The sequence below is a fragment of the Schistocerca piceifrons genome, chromosome 3 (genome assembly GCF_021461385.2).
Source record: "Schistocerca piceifrons isolate TAMUIC-IGC-003096 chromosome 3, iqSchPice1.1, whole genome shotgun sequence".
Lineage (NCBI taxonomy): Eukaryota > Metazoa > Arthropoda > Insecta > Orthoptera > Acrididae > Schistocerca > Schistocerca piceifrons.
In genome coordinates, this window is record NC_060140.1 from 521,418,677 (window position 1) to 521,444,492 (window position 25,816).

General features: G+C 40.2%; 1 protein-coding gene across 1 annotated transcript in view; it reads left to right on the forward strand.

Annotated features, from left to right (window-relative positions):
* The window catches only part of LOC124789608 (low-density lipoprotein receptor-related protein 4), a 618,985-nt gene that overhangs the window by 364,231 nt on the left and 228,938 nt on the right, over positions 1–25,816 (forward strand). Inside the window, exons 7-9 of the mRNA XM_047257023.1 lie at positions 8,362–8,560; positions 13,306–13,438; positions 21,474–21,660. Of these exons, the coding sequence (XP_047112979.1) occupies positions 8,362–8,560; positions 13,306–13,438; positions 21,474–21,660 (519 nt within the window). The remainder of the gene's footprint in view (positions 1–8,361; positions 8,561–13,305; positions 13,439–21,473; positions 21,661–25,816) is intronic.

Here is a 25,816-nt window from a genome sequence, read left to right on the forward strand (position 1 = left end):
ATTAGTAGCAATGAAAGTAGTCTGTCACCAGAAGCATTCAGATTAGAGATCCAAATGGTGCCATATATGGTGCGACCAAGAAAGATTCCTCGATCACACCCATGGATGAATATCCCTTTCCTCTGAGCAATTTTCAGAATTGTAAATTAACTAAGTAATGCTGCTTCAGCCAGGGCTTAAAGAATGACACAGTTTTCACACTAGTATGAGGAACATTCTCAGCAGTGTGCCTAATGTCATTTTCAATTAAATTGATGCTGCAGTCAGAATGTCTGCACATTTTACTATTATTATATGATCTTCACCAAGAACCTTTTGTTATAACCCAAATCACAAGGAAAATCTCTCAACTCTACACCCAGCTTGAAAGTACTAGTTGCTTGGTAATTGTCTCCCAAAGAGCTCCGTAGTAGAATGTAATTTTCACTCTGCTGCTGCTGATATGAAACTTCCTGGCAGATTAAAACTGTGCACCAGACCGAGACTTGAACTCAGGATATTTGCCTTTCGTGGGCAAAGGCAAAGATCCTGAGTTCGAGTCGTGGTCTGGTGCACAGTTTTAATCTGTAAGGAAGTTCCTTATCAGCACACACTCCACTACAGAGTGAAAATTTCATGCAGGAAACATCCCCCTAGGCTCTGTCTAAGCCATGTCTCCTCAATACCCTTACTTCTGGAAGTGCTAGTCTTGCAAGGTTTGCAGGAGGACTTCTGTGAACTTGGAAGGTAAGAGATGAATTCTGGTTGAAGTTAAGCTGTGAGGGCGGGTTGTGAGTCATTCTTTGATAGCTCAGTCAGTAGAGCATTTGCCCGTGAAAGGCAAAGATTCCGAGTTAGAATCTCAGTCCACCACACAGTTTCAAACTGCCAGCAAGTTTCGGCTCTGTAGTAGTACTGACATTCACTCTGTGTCTCTGTGACTCAGCAATAAGATCTTCTTCATCCTCTTAACACTTTCTTTGCAAAACTTTACCTTTTACCTATGCCATTGATATTCCCTTGTGTCTGATTCATTGTCAGTTTCTTTCCATTTGATCAGATGTGCTGTCAGACCACTGACAATTAACTTATACCATTTTGTGATTTGTCTGGCGTATTTTTGCCACCAGAAGGAAGAATATTTTTGCAGTTTGTCCTAAAATTGCCTCTAGGAAGTCCACCATATACTATACACAAGCTGTTAGGATCAGCACCTTAAGGTATCAGTTTTATTTAGAGCAGAGAGGCTAGTGTGATGTTGCTGCTTCATGTATTGTTTGAACGCTACATGAATACACGTGCAGCAGCTCTTGGAAGCAACAGAATAATCAAAAGTTGCAAAATTGTGTACAACTTTGGACCAATATAATGCAGTGACAGAACTCGTGGGATACCTCCCAGTATCGTGTCAGACCTCCTTTAGCCTGGCATAGCACATGTCAATGTGGCATGGACTCAACAAGTCATTGGAAGTCACCTGCAGAAATATTGAGCAATGCTACCTCTATTGCCATCCATAATTGCGTAAGTGTTGCTGGTGCAAGAGTTTGGGCATGACCTGACCTCTCAATTATGTCCCATAACTGTTCAATGGGATTCATGTTGGGCAATCTCAGTGGCCAGATCATTCACTTGAGTTGTCCAGAATTTTCTCCAAACCTAGTGATGTATTACATTGTCATCCATAACAGTTATGTCGTTTGGGATCAAAAGGTCTCCAAGGAGCTGAACATGACATTTCCAGTCAATGATCAGTTCAGTTGGACCAGAGAACACAGTCCATTCCATGTAAACATAGCCCACACAATTATGGAATCACCACGAGCTTGCACCATGCATTCTTGACAACTTGGGTCCATGGCTTCATGGTGTCTGCACCACACTTGAACCATAGCATAAGCTATTATCAACTGAAATTGGGACTCATATGACAAGTCCACAATTTTTCTGTTATCTAGGGTCCAACCAATATGTTCACGGGCTGAGGAGAAACACTGCAGGTGACATTGTGCTATTAACAAAGGCACTCACATCAGTTGTCCACTGCCATGGTCCATCTCCCCACTGTCCTAATGGATACATCCCACATTGATTTTTGCAGTTATTTCAAACAGTCTTCCTTGTCTGTTAGCACTGACAACTCTGTGCAAACACTGCTACTCTCAGCCATTAAGTGAAGGCCTTGGGGTATTGTGTTATCTGTGGGCAGGGGTAATACCTGAAATTTGGCATTCTCAGCACATTCATGACATTGTGGATTCAGAGTATTGAATTCCCTAACGATTTCTGAAATGGAATGTCCCATGAATCTAGCTCCAACTACCATTCCACATTCAGAGTCTGTTGATCCCCATCGTGCGGCCACAATCACATCGAAAACCTTTTCGTGCGACTCACCTTAGTACAAAGCACTCTCCTTTTATACCATGTGTATGTGATTCTACCGCCATCTTTATGTGTGCATATCACTATCCCATGACTTTTGTCTCGTCAGTCTATTTACTTGTCCCAGGGCGCTGCCAATCTTAGCTCAGCATATTATGCATTGAACACTGTCACTATTGCTGCTGTTCTATGTTGTCTTTGCCATGGTGAGATTTGCTTTGATTCTTGTTAACTCAGTGTGTCACACATCCTCATCTGTATTCAAAAGCAGATGAATGGCCAGACTTCATACTGTCTGTAATGATATGTAGTTAAGTTGGCAGCAAGAGAAAACTGTCAGTGCCAGTCGAATACATTCAGTTTGTATTGATTTCACCCTTGTCAGCCACTGCAGTAAGTGTCTTCAAAGATTGCATGAATAGTGCTATGCTTAAAGTTAGCAGGAGGTGTGTTCTCAGTATGCTTCAGAGTAATTGAAAGTAGTTTATCATAGCTTTCTTGCTCATATCCTTGGGCTGATTTTGTTAGTTTCTATATTCATTTGAACCTATAATATTTATGGTATGCTTTAAATATACTGAAGAGCCAAAGAAACTGGTACACCTGCCTAATATTGTGTAGTGCTGAAAGGCCAGCCAGGGTGGCTGTGTGGTTCTAGGCACTACAGTCTGGAACCGTGCAACCGCTATGGTCGCAGTTTCGAATCCAGCCCCGGGCATGAATGTGTGTGATGTCCTTATGTTAGTTAGGTTTAAGTAGTTCTAAGTTCTAGGGGACTGATGACCTCAGAAGTTAAGTCCCATAGTGCTCAGAGCCATTTGAACCATTTTTTAGTGCTGGAAGGAATTGACACCATGAACCCTGCAGGGCTGTCCATAAAACAGTAAGAGCATGAGGGGGTGGAGATCTCTTCTCAACAGCACATTCAAAGGCATCCCAGATACACTAAATATGTTCGTGTGTGGGGAGTTTTATGGCCAGTGGAAGTGCTTAAACACAGAACAGTGTTCCTGGAGCCACTCTGTAGCAATTCTGGACGTGTGGGGTTGTCACATTGTTCTCCTGTAATTGTACAAGTTCATCGAAATGCACATTGAACATGAATGGATGTAGGTGATCAGACAGGATGCTTACATATGTGGGACCTGTCAGAGTCTTATCTAGACATATCAGGGGTCCCATATCACTCCAACTGCACATGCCCAACACCACTACAGAGCCTCTACAAGTTTGAACAGTCCCTTGCTGACATGCAGGGTCCATGGATTCATGAGGTTGTCTCCATAGCCTACTCATTCATGTCCATCCACTTGATACAATTTGAAATGAGACTTGTCTCACCAGGCAATGTGTTTCCAGTTATCAAGGGTCCAATGTTGGTGTTCACGGACCCCGGCTTTGTTTTGTGCAGTCATCAAGGATTCATGAGTGGGCCTTCGCCTCCAAAAGCCCATGTCAATGTTTCATTGAATGGTGCACATGCTGTCATTTGTTGATGGCACCACTTTGAAATCGGCAGCAATCTGTGGAAGGGTTGCACTTTTGTCACGCTGAGTGATGCTCTTCAGTCTTCGTTGGTCTTGTTCTTGCAGGATCTTTTTCCAGCCACAGCGATGTCGGAGATTTGATGTTTTACTGGATTCCTGATATTCATGGTACACCCGTGAAATGGTCGTATGGGAAAATCCCCTCTTCATCACTATCTCAGAGATGCTTTGTCCCATTGTTCATGCGCTGACTATAACTCTAAGTTCAAACTCACTTAAATCTTGACAACCTGCCATTGTAGCAGCAGTAACCGATCTAACAATTGGTTCCAGACACTTGTTGTCTTATATAGGCATTGCCGACTGCAGTGTCATGTTCTACCTGTTTACATATCTCTGTATTTGAATACGCATGCCTATACCAGTTTCTTTGGCACTTCAGTTTATGTTCTTGAGGTAAGGTATTTGTATATATGTAAGCCTTGGTCTTGGCAGATTCGATCAACGTTTGGGATATATCCCATAGCATTCATTGGACTTAATATTGGGTTTTCTGCTAACATATTGTTTGAGTCTGGTTTCTGTATAAGTTGCACACTGGATGGCATTTTCCAATGAACAATTGAAAATGTTCAGCTCACCCATTATGTTCAAAGAGTCTGCAATGGGTGTTTGATATCTCTTTCAATTGGTTGCTGTGTTTTATTTGATGGTTTCATTATCTGGGTGGCTTTATTGAGTTGATGACAGGCTTTGAAAATAGTATTGGCTTGTGATGACTTGTTATCTATTGCCTGTTGTTGACTTTGTCATTTGTACAAGCTTGGGCTACAGAGGGAGATGTCTTATGAGTGATTTACCCAAATGTCGTACAAATGTTGGCATGAAGAGTCACAGCCACTGCATGGTACCAGCCAAGCAGTGATATAGTGTTTGTTTATTTTGGCTAATATACTGTTTATGTAGTATGTCATGTCATGTATTAGGTTTCCATAAGAATGAATTGTTGGTACACTCCCAGGTACGTGATGACTTTAACATCGAGATAATTATGTGGAGATTTTTTTATGAAAGCAGTCATAGGTATTATGGTCATTCTAGCATGCAGTAACTGCTTCTCATTTTTGTTATTCTGACGGAGAAAGTCTGTAGGCCACTGACAAAGCTGCATTTGTATATACACTTAAGCGTCAAAGAAAATGGTATAGATATGCGTATTCAAATACAGAGTTATGTAAGTAGGCTGAATATGATGCTGCAGTTGGCAATACCTATGTAAGACAACAGGTATCTGGCGCAGTTGTTAGATTGGTTACTGCTGCTGCAATGGTAGGTTATCAAGATTTAAGTTCAGTTTGAATGTGGTGCTATAGTTGGTGCAGGAACGATGGGACACAGCACCTCTGAGGTAGCAATGAAGTAGAGATTTTCCCATACGACCATTTCACGAGTGTACCATGAATATCAAGAATCTGCTAAAACATCAAGTCTCCGACATCACTGTGGCTGGAAAAAGATCCTGCAAGAACGAGACCAACGATGACTCAAGAGAATCATTCAGCAATGACAGAAGTCCAACCCTTCTGCAAATTTCTGCCAATTTCATTGTTGTACCATTAACAAACTACAGTGTGCGAACCATTCAACGAAAACCATCTATATGAACTTTCTGAGCTGAAGGCCCACTCATGCATCCTTGATGACTGCACAATATTAAGCCTGGGTCCATCAACACCAACATTGGACTCTTCATGACTGGAAACATCTTGCCTGGTGAGACAAGTCTCATTTCAAATTGTATCAAGTGGATGGACGTGTATGGGTATGGAGATAGCCTCATGAATCCATGGACCCTGCATGTCAGCAGTGGACTGTTCAAGCTGGTGGAGGCTCTGTAATAGTGTGGGGCATGTACAGTTGGAATGATATGGAACTCCTGGTGCATATAGATAAGTCTCTGACAGGTGGCACATACATAAGTATCCTGTCTGATCACCTACATCCATTCATGTCCACTGTGCATTCCTATGGACTTGGACAATTGCAGCAGAACAGTCAACACCCCACACATCCAGAATTGCTACAGAGTGGCTCCAGGAACACTCTTCTGAGTTTAAAAACTTCCGCTGGCCACCAAACTCCCCAGACATGAACATTATTGAGCATATGTGTGATTCCTTTTAATGTGCTGTTCAGAATAGATCTCCACCCCCTCATACTCTTGTGGATTTATGGACAGCCCTGCCGGATTCATGGTGTCAACTCCCTCCAGCACTACTTCAGACATTAGTTGAGTCCATCCCACATCATGTTGCGGCACTTCTGCATGTTCTTGTGGGCCCTACATGATATTAGGCAGGTGTATCAGTTTCTTTGGCTTTTCAGTGTAGATCACATACATTGCTGTGTCAGTTTAGGTTTAAGTTATTTGTGTGTTAACATGGACTGTAATTGTGGAAGTAGTCCGTTTTATGGTTAAACCATCATATTACACTGACCGTTTAGGCGATTGTATTAAGCTACCGTCCTTTTCTTCTTCCTTATAATGTTTTATACATATCTATGTACAACTCCCCTCTCTGTCAGAAACACTCTGTCAAAGCTTCCTTGCTCATATCCTTGGACTATTTTTAGAATCATTGACAGAAGTTCTGCTAAATGTGGGATAAAGTGTATACTTTTTCGGGTTGTGATGTTTCCTATGTTGATTATGTTTGTTTCTGAAACTTGCTTTTCTGGTGGGTTATAATTACTGGATATTTTGTGGCTCACCTTATTATTTATTTTTGACCATGGATACTAAAAAGCCTGTACTTCTTTGGATTTTACAGTAGACACTGGAAATATAAAACTTTGCATTATATGCAATTGCATAAATACTCCAAACGATGAACATATTTCTTGCAGTATTGCACAATTAACTCATAATGATGAACAATTCTTTCTCTGGGAACATTACAATGACTATTAAACCTCAGACAATCAATGTAATTGTCAGCTTAACAGTTTCAAATTAATATGATTTGATGTTGGCTCTCACTCCACTACTCTGACCTGGGGCCACGATATGTGGATTGTGCACACACACTCCTACAGATATTTACTCCTGAGTAGTTACCGCAGTCATTGTCCCACCACAATGATGTGTATCATCCCTCAAGATGACTCACTATATACAAAATAAAGAAAAAAATTGCATTAGATTAAACAATGGAAAATAAAAGATGAAAATAATTTAAGACTAACCGAAATCACTTACCAAATAGTAGAAAAATTGAGTTACTTACAGACACACAAAAAAGAATGAAAACTCATAGCGGTTGGAAAAATCCTTATTTAGTTATTTATTTGCAAACATTTTTCATCAGAATGATAGGTGTAGGGTTACACAGTACTCATATGGAATGATACATAACACTGCAGTGTCCACAATCTGATAGAAATCAGGAAGCAAGTTAATAGATAAAGTATTGAGGAAAACTTGGAGACACTTCCTGCATTAGTATGCTGGCAGTTTACACATCAATAGGCATTATTAATAACAAGTTGTTTGGTGCTGGTGCTTCCAACAGTGCTTACCGGGAAGTTTCTCTGTCTCGCATAATCAAAAACTGGTTAAATTAGGGAGGAAGAGAGAAAGAAGGGTGGGCTTTGGGCAGGGGGTGGGGGGAGGCTGGGAGGGAGGAGGTGTCACATCTCACCGATCTTAATTCATTGCAGCAGAAATGGAGTCAGTTATTTCAAATTTTCAAGACATTTCTATTTACATTCTTTTACTATTGGGATGCTGCCATCAATGTATGCCATAGTAAGGCGTATAAGTAGCTCTCTCTTTGTGCCAATGTTCTGTTTTGTCATTGCCTAATGCTCTTCAGACTTAACAGACTGAAGCCAAATTATGTTGAATGCTAATAAACTAAGCTTCATTTTGCTGTAGTACATCTCAGTATGACAGAAAGGAGAAGAAATACAGTTGAGGCTGTGGAAAGATGCTAAAATGATATAGACTGACAGCTGATTCAAAACACGTGCATGTTTGGTGTACATTTTATATATTTTTAGAAGAAAGACATTTAGTGTTCTAATGTTAAAGTACCACTTTTGTTATTAAATTCACATTTGATTACATTTAATCACAACCACATCCCCCAGCCTAAAAAAAAGGAAGTTAGTAATTGACATACTCAAAAATCTCAAACAATTTGTCTGTCAGTGAATCACAGGCAGTGTGAGTGAGATTGAGACAGGCAACATATAACCCAATGACAGCTAATCTATAAGTCTGGATTAATAATCTTCATAAATATTTTGCTTCGTTCCATTTAGCCACAGAAAGAAGAACATATTATTCTTTCAATAATGTACAGAAAAGTGTTTACAGATTTGGTTATAAATTTTTTGAGAAGTTTTTATTGTATTCAGGTTAATAATACTGTTGTCACACATGTGACCTTTGACAAAGTGCATCTTTGACTTCTCACTCTAATATCTGAATTGTCTGTTTCTTTAGAAAACCTGGGTCTGTGATGGAGTGCCTGATTGTTCTAAAGGAGAAGATGAAGCTTTATGTGAAATTACATGTGAAGAGAACCAGTTTCGCTGTGAGAACATCACTTCTGCCAATGATACATCATCCTCAAGAAGTTCTGTTACTTGTATCAACCGTAAGCATATGTGTGATGGCAAGAGAGATTGTCCTAAAGGAGAAGGTATACTTATAATCATGTGCAAACTGATTACTCATTTCTGGTTAAATAATGTATGATTTGCATTATAATTGTTTGGAAACGTTCTTAATTAGTTACTTGTGTCAGTTTAATGTTCAGTACTTATTTATTGTTACTGTAATTGAAAGAGCTTAGGCAAGATAAATGTTTGTTGAATGGAAAGGAATGATTAACAAGCTTAGCATAGCAGTAGGTATAACAACATTATTATGTTATATTTAGTGCTGAACTGAAGTATGAAAATAGTCTTATATTAAGTGAGATACAAATCAGAGGCTTTTTTATTAGATTTATAAAAGATCATGCAAGTTTAACTTAAGATAAGTTGTGACCTTTCAGGAAATAGTATAACATATGTTTTCACCAGTAATCCAGGTGATAAGTTGTGAACTTTCAGGGAATAGTATAAAATATGTTTTCACCAGTAATCCAGGTACTAGACAGGTGATCAATTAGCCTGTAATGTTACTGACCTTTTACATTGCCTTGTGGTTCTCACTGGTGTCAAAAACCTTCTCGCTTAATTTTAGGTTCATTCAAGTGAATAATGAGACAATAGCACAACACAGTCAAGTTCATCTATTTTGTTCATTGCATTTATTGCTATAAATCAATGATGATCAGCTTGTGATAAGTATTTTTACAAGTTATGATATTGCTGGTTTGGAATTCACGTAATGAATCTATGAGTGCCTTAACAAAGTTTTTCAAGTGGTAACACAGATAATCAACATTGTAACACATGGTAAAACCTAAGATTTATTGCATAGTGAATGCTAGTTTCCGACTTTGAAATCTACATGAAGTTTTAGGTTTCACTCTCGGGCACTGACTGACAAAATCTTCATGCACAATGCCTATTTGTAGTCGTAAGTACTGCATAAAAATATAAATCAACAAAGTACTGACTATTATGTTTTATTCATTAACATAAAAGACAGCAAAATTGAAGGACACATGCAACAGACAAAGAAGCAAGTTTATTTAACTAGCAGCTGTATAACCAACAAATGACAGAATTGTAGGTGCTGTTTTATGGAAAAGCGGTTTTATGTGCACAGGGATCCCCAAAGTTCGCCAAGATATTTTTAGAAAGTGAAATTTTCTAATTGGACTAATTAACAAACTAAGAGGCAGAATTCAACAATGGTAAATCCAGTATGGAATGTAAGAACATTATGAAAAGAATAGTTGTTACTCACCATATAGCGGATGTTGAGTCGCAGATGGGCACAACAAAAAGACTGTCAGAGAATGAGCTTTTGGCCCTACAATCGTGTGTGTGTGCGTGTGTGTGTGTGTGTGTGTGTGTGTGTGTGTGTGTGTGTTCTACCTCTGATGACGGCTTGCTGGCTGAAATTCATTTTCTGACAGTCTTTTTGTTGTGCCCATCTGTGACTAAGCATCTCTGCTATATGTTAAGTAGCAACTATTCTTTTCAGAATATTGTATTGTAACAAAGTAAGAGGGTATTTAAGTGAAAGTATATATTTTCATAAACAGAAGAATCAGAGTTACAAAACTATGGTACTGAATTTGGGAAATAACCACTTTGTAAAAATAAAACATTCTAGAACATGAAAATTTTGGATTCCGTACAAATAACTTTTGAAACATAGAGTTTTTGGAAAAAGAAAAACATTTATTGAACCATGGAGAACGAAGACTTTTAAATGAGGTAAAACAATCTAGAAACAATCAACTGCCAGCAACACTGAAAATTTATGTTCACATGTCAAGAAGATGTTTAGATAAGAAACAAATTTCCTACTATCATCAGTAGTTTGAAAACTTTCCTGTGATAATAAATTTTATTTAAATACTGCTTGAATAACAAATTGGTTATTTCATAATATGTGGAAATAAGAGGAGGGGAAGAATTAATATTGGCATCAGGAGTAGTATAAGAACAAGTAATGTAACCCTACCATGCTCTGTCATGAGCTAGGACTGAATTTTGAGTTGGTGCTGCTGTGGCTTCCAGTAGCAAGTAATTGAGATAAAACTAAAGCAGACTTAAAAACATGTTCATTATATTAAATATGATCCAAGTGTTGGAATAAGTATTGCTAATAGAAACAAATAGAGTATAACAATAGAAGGGGTCTTCATGTTTTTCACTTCTCATTGAGTGGTCAGAAGTGCTACAAATTTAACTCAGAATTTCAAACTTGAGCTTAATACTAAACAGGAGTGATGTACCCACTACTATTCTACAGATTGCCATATAATTATTCCAAAGACTTCCATTTTCTGCTAATACTTGGAAAGGGATCTTATACAGGAAGAGGAAGTACAACAAAAATGGTATTTAGAAGATTCAAACTCTGATCTGCATATTCAGATGTAAAATTACCACAAATTCCCAGAATTACTGCAGTGTAAGATCAGAATGATTTACTCTGTAAAATCAAACAAATTACTATTCACAGACATTTTCAAGTATCAGTTTCCTTGATTTGCTTATTGTTTATAAGGCATTAAATACCAATAATCAAAAATAAATTTCTTATTTAATCAATTTTTCTTGGTTTATTGTATGTTATTTAACAGGCATTTCAGTGTTCTGTAAGGCATTACCAAGACAATAAATGTTGCTGATACGTCTGAAGCATTGCACTTGGAGGCATCACAAGGGGCTTCAAACAATTGTCAGCATAACCTGAAGATGAGAAGCAGATTCTCCTTTGAAACAGTGTGAAGTTTAATTGACACTGGTATAGAACAAGGTCCGATTTCAACCCTCTACTTTGACCCATGATGTAATATTTCAAGTAGGCAACAAAGTTTACATGAGTTTCTAAGACAACCACAGATAACATTTATTAAGAGGCCCATTACAGCCTTCATGATCGTGACAACAAAATAGACAGTTAAGGTTGAGAAGAAATGTAGAAAACACACAAAATATTTCAGTCAGCTAATGAAATTAACGTAAAAACTATGAAAATTAGGGGGTTGTGGACAGGAAAAACTAAAAAACGTCAGTAAAGCTAACATCATTCCAAAGCAACAACAGACTTAGAGAATCACATAATGGATTCCTCTAGAATAAACTGAATGAAAAAGTACAGAAAACACAAAATTGGAGTTTAACCATTTGGATGAACTATATGGCTCAAAGGAAGAAAGAGATACTGGACACGCCCCAACACAAAACAATGACATAATTGAAAAATAACACACACAAATTCCTCTGGAATAAAGCAATGTATATATGCAAGTGAAATCACAGTGTGTCACAGACATATGTAACTCAAACTAAGACAGCAATACCAGACACTTTCCCAAAAAGCCACCACATAATCAGGAAATGGCACACTCAGATTACTACAAAATAAACTAAACAAAAAAATGCAAATGACACACTAATGGAATCGAATATTTCACTGAAACCGAGACATGCAAACCAAACACACACCAAAAAAAAAAAAAAAATACGAATCCCTCCAGAATAAACTGTAATTGCCGTACAAATGAAAAGTAACAAGTAAAAAACCAAAAACAAATAAATAGCCAATAAATACCAAATACTTTATCCCACTCAACTGAACCATTACTACAAACCACATCCCAAAAACGAACACCCACCACAGGAGTGAACCACCAGTAAGAGCACTGCCACAAAAAGAACAATCTATTTCTTATACACTGCACTTCCACACACATGCATGGACAACCATGCACCCGCGCGCGCGCACACACACACACACACACACACACACACACACACACACACACACACAAAAACAGCCAAATATTTGTACGAACAAAAACTATAAATAACATTACTTCCTGTTTCACTCATGACCAAATGAGCTCTGCACTTAGTTTCCTGCCTAACCTCACCTCAACAAATGTGCCACATTACAAAAGCAGCCAAATAATTGTTAAGAACAACGGTATAATCATAATCACTAATAACACTTTACATGCAATAATTTAAATTATGGTCTTAAGTTGCTTCTAAGCCTTACCCTTGCAAACCATGCCAAATACAGAAGAACACACTCATACTGGTAATAAATAAAAATGTAAACATAATTGGTACTTGCTTAAACTATGCTCTCAGGTTTCACACTAATCACACTTTTGTACAGCACTACATATTTGGAATAAATGGCATAGTTTACAAACATCGTAGACTTCCTCGTTAACTAAAAAAACCACAGATAATATTTAATAACAGACTGCTTAAATTCTTTGTAATGTAAACTCATAACGTCACACACGATGTCACATGTCAAAGCAGATGTGCAGACTCGTACTGTGTGCTTGAGCCGTTGACACCATGGCAAGCACCTTAGGTGCAGAATTTATAATATTTTCAATACTTGAATGATTCTACAGTCTATTTTCAGTGTCAGCAGTCACCTTTTACTACAGAATCATATCTGTACCATCAGGGTGTCAGCAGTCACCTTTTACTACAGAATCATATCTGTACCATCAGGATGTTATATGTTTTAACTATCTATGCTAGTATCATGAATACTGTCTAACATGACAGAACAGTCTACAATTTAAGCTTGTATTTCAGCACTAAAAGTGATGTATCCTCTTATATTACCGTATGTTTCCTACATTCATACCTTATCTCTTATATCTATGCTCATTTCATTTTTCTGTAATGTGTTAGTTTGAAATGAAAACTGTAAAGTTTTGCTGTAGGAAGACTTGACAAATAGTTGTTATCAAGATACCCTGTCTTCATATGTTTCTGCCAGATGAAGAAAACTGCCCACAGCGAAGAGAATGTGAACTACGTTCAAGATGTGAACACCTCTGTGTTACCAATGCAGATGGAAGCAAAGGGTGTGCCTGTCGCACGGGCTACGCTCTCAGCAGTGATCACTACAGGTATCTACTTTTTAAAAGACATGTGGAGCACTACTAGACAACATTGTTGTTGAACAATTCTCAGTTGTTTATATGAGCAATTAATTTGTATTGTACATTAGTAAAGTGTGCATTTAGACTTACAATTTTTGAATATTAAACTTACTCTTAATACAATATAAAGAGTAGATTACATTATTTTTAAGACAAGTGAAACTCAACCCTTTGAGATGTATAACATGCCACCTCAAATCATTGTGCTTCAGAAGGCACAATAGCAATGGGATTGCACATTGCTATCTTGGAAATATTCAAGGGATGTACACAACAGGCTGTTGCTAGTAGATTATTGCTACTGATAATTGGCAATGAAAAATACAACAGCAAGGAGCTAGCACCAAAATGAAAGACTAAAATACAACAGAAATGTTCTTCCAAAATTGCCTCACAAATATCAAAATTACAGACACTGAGATAATATAGCATTTAATAGAAAAACAACTTAGGTGCTCAACAGAGGAAAAGTCTTGACAAATTCTGGTTTTGATGATAATTAATTATTTGGCAGTGTTTAAAGAAGTGCACTTCAATAAAACTTATCCATGTAAGACATTCTTGGATTAGAAACAACTGACTGAGCAAAGAGTAATTACTACAACATTATTAAAGACATAGAAAAATAATTAACTTTTGACAAAAAATGACTAGAATAAAGCAATACCGGAATGATTCTATATAGATTATGCAAGAAAATCATTCACCTACTAGCAGCTGTTTATTGTAGGTTACTGGAGCACTAACGTATTGCAAGCAGTTGGGGAGACAAGTGGGTTATTCCCATTTTCTAGACAGATCATTGTGCAGATGAGCATAAATATAGACCTTAATCACTGACATCAGTCTATTGTAAAATTGTGGAATTTACTGTGTTAAATACTCATTTATTATGACCTCCTTGGAGACCAAAACATTGGTTCTGTAAGAGTCAGTATGGTTTCTACAAATAGCACTCATGTTAGTCTTGGTTCAGTCTGTTCATTTTTAACATCCAGACATTCAGGATGCAGTAGATAGCAGTGTCCAGGTTGATGCCATGTTTGTTGACTTTCAGTGGGCATTAAGTACAGTTCTTCATTGTTTTCTGTTGAACAAAATGGAATAACAGACAACCTTTGTAATTCATTGGAGAACTTTCTAGTAGATGAAATGACATCTTTATTTGGGAAAAGGAGTGTTATAATGTCATTGCTATTCACTGTATAAATATAAATGCTCTGGTGTGTATCATAGGAACTTCCATGAGACTGTGTATTCCATTCCATTCCATTATGGCAGCTGCAGCAATAGTAGATAATGATTCAGATGAGTGAATATTCTCTGTTGCTATTATGTAACTATTTTATTAATTCCAATTACACATTTCACTCAGTTAGCGCACCATCAGGGTGAAACAACAAGAAAATAATTACAGCTCAAACACATGAAACTAGTGATCAGCAGATCTAATATCACTAAAAGATGAGTAAATTTAGAACACTTTAAAAACTTCTTGGTTTAATGTTGAATACATTAAATATGGGGCCCCGGTTGTAATGTAAAATGGTGGTAAAAAACACGCTTGTCAGGAACTACAAGTTAATGCAGGGGAACCATAAAAAAGGTAAGAAGATAAATAGTGAAAACATTGAACATAACAAGTTGGGAGGGGGTGGAGGAGTGACGGATAAAATATAAAGGTAATTAAGAAAGCGATGTCATGTAATTAAAACTCGCCATAGCAGAAGGAAGAGTCAGGTGCAGCGGTTGATACATGTTTACAGTGAACAAACTGAATGGCGTGGAACTGCAATGCCCTCACCAACCATAAACATAGAAATGGTGTAGCAAGTTTACAGAATACGAACTGTGTCAGTTGAGGGCCAGCCAGGTGATGGTTCTGGATCGGGAATTAAATAAGGTACAGGGGAATGAGGAGGGAAGGGGAGGAAAGGGGTAGGAGGAGGTAAAGGGAAAATGGGAACCTCAAATATCAAACAATGGAAACTCCATATATCTAATATGGAAGAATGGGCAAAGGGAAGGAGGGGGCAGAGGTAAAGGGAAAATGGTGTGATGTGAGGTTCATGTAAAACAGAGGGTAATATAATAATAACAGGAAGGGAAATTTGTCATACTGTTAGAGGAAAAGACTGGAAAGAAATATGCCAAAAAGTATTGGTAGAAAAGGTAGGAAGGGGTATGGGGGAGGGAGGAAATTGGTTTTAATACGGAAATAGGATAAGGGGGGGGGGGGGGGGAGAAAGGGGTGGTAGAATGGGAGGGAAGGGCATGAAAATTCCATTTTGGATGAAAGATGAATGAAATGTTCCTTCCTCCCCCTCCATCTCTACCACCCACCCAACTATCTGCCCTCTTATCCTGCTTCCTTGTTAAAACCAATTCCTCCCCTCCTGTCTTTCCTATGAATGCTTATAACACCTTTCTTTCCATTCATCCCAGGTCAAAATTTTCCTGTAACAATATGACAAATATCCCTTTCTGTCATTATAACAATATTATGAGAAGGAAATCAAACAATCGAAAATCCAGGATGGAATGTAACAATACCAGAGAAGGAAAGTTGCTACTCACCATATAGCAGAGATGCTGAATCACGATAGGCACAACAAAAAGATTCACATAATTATAGCTTTCAGCCATTAAGGCCTTTGTCAGCAGTAGACACACATACACACATCCACGCACACTCACGCAAACACAACTTGCACACACGTCTGCAGTCCCAGAGAACTGAATCCGCAGTAGCAACTTTCCTTCTCATAATATTGTTACATTTCATCCTGGATTTTCCATGTTTGATTTCTGTTATTATAACATTACCTGTATCTTACATGAAGTTCACATCACACCACTTCCCATTTACCTCTGCCCACACTCCCCGTTGCCTGTTCTTCCACATTAATACATAAGGTTCCCATATATTTAACTTTCTCCCCTTTTCCCTCCTCCCCACCCCCCTCCTCCCCTTCCCTCCCCATACCCCTACACTTAATTGAAATTCCCACTGCTCCAGCACCATCACCTGGCCGGCACTCAATTCATGCAGTTCCTATTCCATAGCCTTACTACACTATTTTTGTGTTTATGGTTGGTGAGGGCACTGCAGGACCACCCCAATCAGCATGATTGTTGTAAACAAGTACCTACTGGTGCACCAGCTCTTCCTTCTGCTATGGTGAGTTTTAATTGCATGACATCTCTTTCCTATTACATTTTTACGGGGTGTTGGTGGGGTCAGGAGGTTGATGGAGTCAGGTGAAAGGTTTTGTAGGGGGCCTAAGGTTCTGAGGATTCCTTGAAGCTGTGCCTGGACCTCAGGAATGGGATTACCTTGGCAAACTTCGTATGTGGTGTTGTCTGAAAGCTGACGCAGTCCGTCGGCCACATACTTCCGACGATCAAGTACCACGGTGGAACCCTTGTCCATCGGAAGAATGACGATGGAGCGGTCAGCCTTCAGATCACAGATAGCTTGGGCTTCAGCAGTGGTGATGTTGGGAGTAGGATTAAGGTTTTTTAAGAAGGATTGAGAGGCAAGGCTGGAAGTCAGAAATTCCTGGAGGGTTTGGAGAGGGTGATTTTGAGGAAGAGGAGGTGGGTCCCGCTGTGACGGAGGATGGAACTGTTCCAGGCAGGGTTCAATCTGGATAGTGTCTTGGGGAGCTGGATCATTAGGAGTAGGGTTAGGATCATTTTTCTTCGTGGCAAAGTGATATTTCCAGCAGAGAGTACGAGTGTAGGACAGCAAATCTTTGACGAGGGCTGTTGGGTTGAATCTGGGAGTGGGGCTGAAGGTGAGGCCTTTGTATAGGACAGAGGTTTCGGATTGGGAGAGAGGTTTGGAGGAAAGGTTAACTACTGAATTAGGGTGTTGTGGTTCCAGATTGGAATTTTGAGGTTTTGGAGGGAGTGGAGCTGGAAGTGGGAGATTGAGTAGATGGGAGAGACTGGGTCTGTGTGCAGTGAGAGGAGGTTGAGGTTTGCTGGAAAGGTTGTGAAGGGTGAGTGAGTTGCCTTTCCGGAGGTGGGAAACCAGGAGATTGGATAGTTTTTTAAGGTGGAGGGTGGCATGCTGTTCTAATTTGTGGTTGGCCTGTAGGAGGATGCTCTGAATACCTGGTGTGGATGTGGGAGAGGAAAGATTGAGGACTTTTATTAAGGATAGGAGTTGACGGGTGCGTTCATTGGCTGAGTTGATGTGTAGGTGAAGGATTAGGTGGGTGAGGGCAATGGATTGTTCAGTTTGGAACTGGTATAGGGACTGATGGAAAAAAGGGTTGCAGCCAGAGATGGGAACTGTGAGGCCTTTGGGGGTAATGCCAAGTGTCAGACAAGCCTGGGAAAATAAAATACGGGAGTGGTCCTGACATTGTAGCTGGTTACCAAGCCCCCACAGAACGTATTTCTGCCTACGTAGATCAACACCTTCAACCCATTACATGCAGTCTCCCATCCTTCATCAAAGACACCAACCACTTTCTCGAACGCCTGGAATCCTTACCCAGTCTGTTACCCCCGGAAACTATCCTTGTAACCATTGATGCCACTTCTTTATACACAAATATTCTGCACGTCTAGGGCCTCGCTGCGATGGAGCACTTCCTTTCACGCCGATCACCTGCCACCCTACCTAAAACCTCTTTCCTCATTACCTTAGCCAGCTTCATCCTGACCCACAACTTCTTCACTTTTGAAGGCCAGACATACCAACAATTAAAGGGAACAGCCATGGGTACCAGGATGGGCCCCTCGTACGCCAACCTATTCATGGGTCGCTTAGAGGAAGCCTTCTTGGTCACCCAGGCCTGCCAACCCAAAGTTTGGTACAGATTTATTGATGACATCTTCACGATCTGGACTCACAGTGAAGATGAACTCCAGAATTTCCTCTCCAACCTCAACTCCTTTGGTTCCATCAGATTCACCTGGTCCTACTCCAAATCCCATGCCACTTTCCTTGACGTTGACCTCCATCTGTCCAATGGCCAGCTTCACACGTCCGTCCACATCAAACCCACCAACAAGCAACAGTACCTCCATTATGACAGCTGCCACCCATTCCACATCAAACGGTCCCTTCCCTACAGCCTAGGTCTTCGTGGCAAACAAATCTGCTCCAGTCTGGAATCCCTGAACCATTACACCAACAATCTGAAAACAGCTTTCGCATCCCGCAACTACCCTCCCGACCTGGTACAGAAGCAAATAACCAGAGCCACTTCCTCATCCCCTCAAACCCAGAACCTCCCACAGAAGAACCACAAAAGTGCCCCACTTGTGACAGGATACTTTCCGGGACTGGATCAGACTCTGAATGTGGCTCTCCAGCAGGGATATGACTTCCTCAAATCCTGCCCTGAAATGAGATCCATCCTTCATGAAATCCTCCCCACTCCACCAAGAGTGTCTTTCCTCCGTCCACCTAACCTTCGTAACCTCTTAGTCCATCCCTATGAAATCCCCAAACCACCTTCCCTACCCTCTGGCTCCTACCCTTGTAACCGCCCCCGGTGTAAGACCTGTCCCATGCACCCTCCCACCACCACCTACTCCAGTCCTGTAACCCGGAAGGTGTACACAATCAAAGGCACAGCCACATGTGAAAGCACCCACGTGATTTACCAACTAAACTGCCTACACTGTGAAGCTTTCTATGTGGGAATGACCAGCAACAAACTGTCCATTCGCATGAATGGACACAGGCAGACAGTGTTTGTTGGTAATGAGGATCACCCTGTGGCTAAACATGCCTTGGTGCACGGCCAGCACATCTTGGCACGGTGTTACACTGCCCGGGTTATCTGGATACTTCCCACTAACACCAACCTGTCAGAACTCCGGAGATGGGAACTTGCCCTTCAGTATATCCTCTCTTCTCGTTATCCGCCAGGCTCAACCTCCGCTAATTTCAAGTTGCCGCCAGTCACACCTCACCAGTCTTTCAACAACATCTTTGCCTCTTTACTTCTGCCTCGACTGACATCTCTGCCCAAACTCTTTGCCTTTACAACTGTCTGCTTGTGTCTGTGTATGTGCGGATGGATATGTGTGTGTATGCGAGTGTATACCCATCCTTTTTTCCCCATAAGGTATGTCTTTCCGCTCCCGGGATTGGAATGACTCCTTACCCTCTCCCTTAAAACCCACATCCTTTCGTCTTTCCCTCTCCTTCTCTCTTTCCTGACAAAGCAACCGTTGGTTGCGAAAGCTAGAATTTTGTGTGTATGTTTGTGTTTGTTTGTGTGTCTATCGACCTGCCAGCGCTTTTATTCCAAATAAACGTATAGAGAGACTGATTAATGTTTGATTAATAGTTTAATATCCTGAGTGACATAACATGGAACAGTGACACAAAACTGCGTCCAGAAACAGAATGTGAAAGGGCAAAATGATAGTGATACATGAACTAATTTCTGCTTCATCGTAAGCAGAGCACATGAAAATTTAGATGTTGATGCACATTCGTATTGTGATGGGCAACTGTCCGATTTGCTTCGTGATTGTTGCTGCTCTCATCATCCTCAATAGTGGCAGAACTTTGACCTACGCTAAGCTGTGTACATTACAGAGTTAGGTGACTCTGTGGTAAATACAGATGACTTATATTCTGCAAGAGTGGGGCTCAAATACTTGTTCAGTGATTGTGGTTTAAATTTTCCATGGTTTCCCTAAGTCATATCAGGTGAATATCAGTATGAGTTCCTTAGCAGGCCATGACAACTTTCTTGATCTGTCCTTCTGCAGCTGATCTACACAAGGTTATAAACTCTAACCTCCTTTGTATCAAATAGCTCACCTTGCACAATCAAAAATATTTGGCTGATTACTGGCAACCTTCGTCGTACAGTATAATTAATAGTTTACTGATGTATCACACTACAACTGATTGCATCTGCCTTCAACAGTCTCCTGGAGTCATTGCATGCAGACTGATCAAATACTAAGGAGCATATGGAGAGATATATGGAAATGACTAGCAGCAAACTTAATACTTCTTGGCTGCTACAAATAGTGCCAAAATGCTTTTAAGTTAACACAACAACTGAAGTTGCTTCAAACTATAATGCTTACTAGAACAATGATCCAATAATGTTCACAAGCTGAGTCATTACTTATAAAAAATTTTCATTTATAATTATTGTAGAGTGTTACTCTTTTTACATACCTGTAATGACAGTGTGTAAAATAATGGAAAGGAAACCACTCACCTGCAGTTGATTGATCTGTGAAGCATCGAACCACCTAACAAGAAATTGTTTTCATACTAGCTTTATATCTCTCGCTCTTTTTCTAGTAAAAGTAAACACACACACACACACACACACACACACACACACAGTTCACAGCACCCTACCTCACACTCCTGTGGCCACTGTGAAACTCGTTATTGAGTACTGATTATTGAAAGCAATTGTCTAAGCTGATGGAGGTGGGGAGGGGGTAGGGGGGGGACAAGGAGGGTATAGTGGGAAAGAGGCTCCACAGATGCACAATGAGATGAAAGAAGTATGGAGGGTCGAGTAAGAAGGGTTACTTCCTCTTTCTATATCTTTTTTTGCTCTGTTCCCTGTGTATCTTTCATCTTACTGTGCAGCCATCTGTCCCACTACACCTCCTTGCATCCTTCCCTATATCCTCCCATCCTCTATCAGCTCAGGCAACTGCTTTCAATAATCGATACTCAATAGTCAGTCTTACCATGGCCACAGGAGTATGTGTTTGGGTATATGTGTGGTTGTGTGTGTGAATGCGTGTACGTTTATTTAAAAAAAGAGCAAGAGCTTGAAAGCTAGTGTGAATGCTGTTTTCTGTTCCATGTTTCTATGCTTCACACACTAGTCTGCTATAGGACAGTGGTTTCCTTTTCCTTATTTTACATATTTCTGCACCCAGGAATTTCCATTTTTGTTATGTAATGACAGTGTACATCTATATAGCAAAGCTAAAGAAATGAAAATACTCCCAATGCTAACAATGTGAATTCTTTCTTCCACAGTTGTCATGACATTAATGAGTGCCTGTTTGAAACAGATCCTGTCTGTAGTCAAACATGTAATAATACTATGGGGTCATTTACATGTGGCTGCATGACTGGCTACATATTGCGCCCTGATGGCCGAACATGCAAGGCTATGGGTGCTGCACCAACGTTATTGTTTGCCAATAGAGTTGACATTAGACAGGTTAGTTCTGTAGATAATTATTTGATAGAAATGGAAAAAATATGTATACTTTCTAATATAAATTTAGGTGTTTGTAGAATTTCCCATCTTGATGGCTAAGAATGCAGTATGCACCTCCTGTGAATGCTTTTAAAATTTTATTGTTTTATGTCTTGGTTTGTAAATAAAGGTTTTCTATAGTACACACACTCATACATCGTATTCTTAATTTTTAAAGCTGTTTTGTCATAAAATCACTAAATAACCATAGGAAATCAAAAACAGGGAAATCTTGCTTTCTGTTGAGAGGGCAATACATGAATTTGCTTCAAACATTGCACATGGATTCCATTAAATAAGTATCATACTTGAGATTCTCTTATATATTAAGTAGGCTGAAATCAGTACAGCACAATATATTTGGTAAACCTAAATAGCTTACAATACAAAGAGAAATAAAATTGTTGTGTATATAATTTCAATTCAGAGGCCAGTCTGTTGAAGACTGAACACTGTACCATGAAACCCAGAAAGATTCTGAAATATAAACTATAACTTGGTGTATGATAATGCACTGCTGCTCACCGCAGAGGGCAAAGGCTGAGCAGCAGACTGGCATGTAATAAACACAAAAAAAATTGAACAGTCTAGTGCAGGACGGAGGTTAATAGAGATTGTTTTAGGATGTACCAAAAATGTATGTGCAGGGCCAAGTTAGATGACTTATGGAAAAAATGTATAGAGAAAATTGAGAATATCAGTGAAAGGTGGGGTATCCATAGTATGAAAACTACCTCTCTTTCCACTTCATGCATTGTCATTTCTGTGCCACACATCTTTACCCCCAATTGCTAATGAATTTGTCAGGTAGCAGTGCTGAGAGACAACAGTGCCTGTATATGTTTTATTATCTGAACTGAAAGACTTCATCTGAAAGCTAAAACATTTTCTGCCTTTACTTAGTGCTGCTGCTCAGTGCTTGGCCTATATGGTTGTTAAGGATCTATTCATTTATATGTGTGTGTTGAGCAGACAGTATTAATAGTACCTTCAGGCTTTTTGCAGATGACAGTTATGTATAATGAAACACTATATTTAAAAAAGGTGCACAAATACCTAGTCAGATCTCCACTAGCTTCAAAATTGTGAAAAGGTTGGCAGAATGTTTTAAATGTACAGAAATACAATATTTTACTCTTCAAAAAATGCAGAGAATTAGTATTCTATGACCACAACATCAATGAATCACAATTCAAATCAGTCTCTCACACAAATACCTCTGTGTTACAATTTGAAGGGATGTGAAATGCAATCCTCATGTAGGCTCAGTCATAGGTAAGGCAAGTGGCAGACTTCATTTCATTGACTGTTATATATATATGAATGAAGGAACACCAAATGAGGTTTATGCCTCTATAAGTTAAGACAGAAAGACAGAATAATACAACACTTCAATATCTGAGCTAGTGCCGGCACTGGATCAACCCGATGACTTAAGTGCTGAGTAGTAGAAGTCCCTGTAGCATCCCATTCCAGGTATAGGCAGTAATCCAGATAAGGGTGACCAAATGATGTGGCATTTGATATTGCCGAGTGAGGGGCCATGTGTGCTTATAAAGCCCTGACGTTGTAAAGATATGCCTGCCATCAGTGAGTCTGTGATGGCATGGCACAACGTGGTTGGTGCAATACTGTCGTGCAATTGTTTGCTCTGGGTAAGCCACAAGGGTGTTGCTGCATTACCACAGAGGCAGCTACATGAATGGTCCGCATCTGCACTGTCCAGCTGGATGCTGATATGCATGAGCCATGAATGGCTGGCCATAAGCTGTGTGAAATGTGACCTGCAGTTGCTGGGCAGCAGGTGTTGTAATGTAGGCATTGGTGATACCCCACTGTTTCCCTTCCCCTCCACTCCCCCCCCCCCCCCCCCCCCCCCACACAAAAAAAAAAAAAAAAAAAATAAATAAATAAAAATAAAAAATAAAAAAATTCCTCAGTGTGGTGGCATGCTGTGAGAGGCCACGGCAACAGTGGAGGCATCCAGCAGGTTGATGAGGTCAGACCCAACGGAGCTGGGTGCAGACATGTCCAACTGGCATTCCAGCATTTGCTCCATGGGCCCTGGAAAAACCGGAAGAAAAACTTGAGGCAGAATGCGACTCTTGCCAATCATGATGTGGCATAGGTGAATCCAGGTCCATGGGTGTCTCAGTAATGACAGCGATTAGGATGGCGACTGTTCCTGGGGAATCAGGAGGTACGCCGTCTGTGGTGGCTGCTGCAGCAGTGGTGGCACCGTGGGTTGCAACACTAGGTGCTGTGATGGCTGGGGCTGCAGTGATGGAGGGAGTGGTGCTGTGAAAGAGGTGATCCAGGTTTCGAAGGCTGCCGTAACAGTGGTCATGACTAGGGAATCCTGCTGGTAGTGCCAGGCTGCTGGTATGAAACCTGTCTTTGATAACTGCCATGGGAGAAACTGTCTGCTTGCACAGTCTTTGGAACAGTAAGACCTGACCAGTCTCAGAAACAGTATGAGGACATATCTGATTCTAATGTCTGTGATGATGGTGTCCCAATCCAACCCAAATGACATAGGTTGCTCTACTAACAGATTTGACTGTAATCCCAGGCTCCAAGGAATGACCACTGTTAAAGAGCCTGAAATATGCCTTGGCACAGACCTGGAATTTTGATGGAGCAAGAGGAGTATCCGTGGACTGAGGAGGATGGAGGAAATGCAACGTAGAGAGACCTGCCATTCAGAAGTTCAGCCAGCAACTTATCTCCCTGATGCATCATACAGAATAGAAGCAGAGTATTTTCTTTGGAGTGGGGCTGCCTTAACTTCAATATCTACACCTTGAAGGTATGCACAAATTGTTCTGCTTCACTGTTAGATTGTGGTGAGAAAAGTGCTGATCTGACAAGGGTGATGCCACCTGCCTTGCAGAAAAACATGAAGTCTTTTGAAGTCAGTTGTGGGCCATTGTCAGATACAACAATAGTTCGTAATCCTTCTTGACAGAATATAGTTGCTAGAGACTGAATTGTGCTGGCCGATGTTGCGGAATGTGGAAGGACAATAAAAGTACATTTGATTAAAACATCCACCACAATAAGCCATCACAAATATCAAAATGACCGTATGAAATAGATGTGAATTCCTTGCCATGAGGTGGCTGATCAGAGCTAGTCAAAAAACAGTTGGTGAGGAGCAGCCAGGTCCACTGGACAAGTCCGATGGGTGTCAAGAACAACCACCACAGGTGGCAACATTTCCAGCTCTGTGCTGTTCAAACGATTCTGTGCCTCAGTTATGTAAATAACAACCTCAAGCTATCAGGTCCGATGGTTTGAGGACTTCCACCAGAAGTTGGGAATCAATAGCATTTTAAACAGTAGTGTCCCACAATTCGATGTCCATGTGCAGTTTACTGAAGGGACACACAAATTTGCAGATGCAAGTCATGCCCCATAGCCCCCTAAGCTGCTACTGATAGGTCTGGGTAGGTTGGCACTTTGTTCAGGAGAACTTATATCATGCAGCAGCTATCACCACCTGAGAGTCTAAATACTTGCCAAGAGTGGCAGTGACCTGCAGGAAATTGAGTGATTCAGGTTCAGTAAGGGGGAAAAGCTTAATGCAAATGTGCAAAATGTCCACACCAACACAAGAAAGGAACATCATCCAAAATGTTGTAGGCTGTAAAATGTTGGAAATAGCTGCAGTTTGCATTTGACCCACTCCTCTGTGACCATGTTGGACTTTGAAATGGCAGAGCCGATTGGTGTCTGTTGCTGTTGTCATCAGCCTGAGTCATGCATTGAAGCAGGGCTTGCTGCAGAAACTATTGGTCTTTCAAAAGCAATGACTCCTTGTCCATCAGTTGAGCAAACTGCATCAACTGAAAATTAAGACATTCATTTAATGACACAGATTCCTCCTGTAGGGTGGCAGCCATGACGAAAAACTAAAAAGAAAAAATTGTATCATGATCCACTGTCAAAGGGGATTAGACACAGATCTGGAAAGCATGGATGTGTCACCATGGCAGAAAATGGAAACCATCACAACAACCAGCCTCTGTTACTACTAATTTGTTGTATCTGAAATGGTGGAACAATAAATAACAGAAGGTGTGAATTATCAACAAGGTTTATTCCTCATCCATTA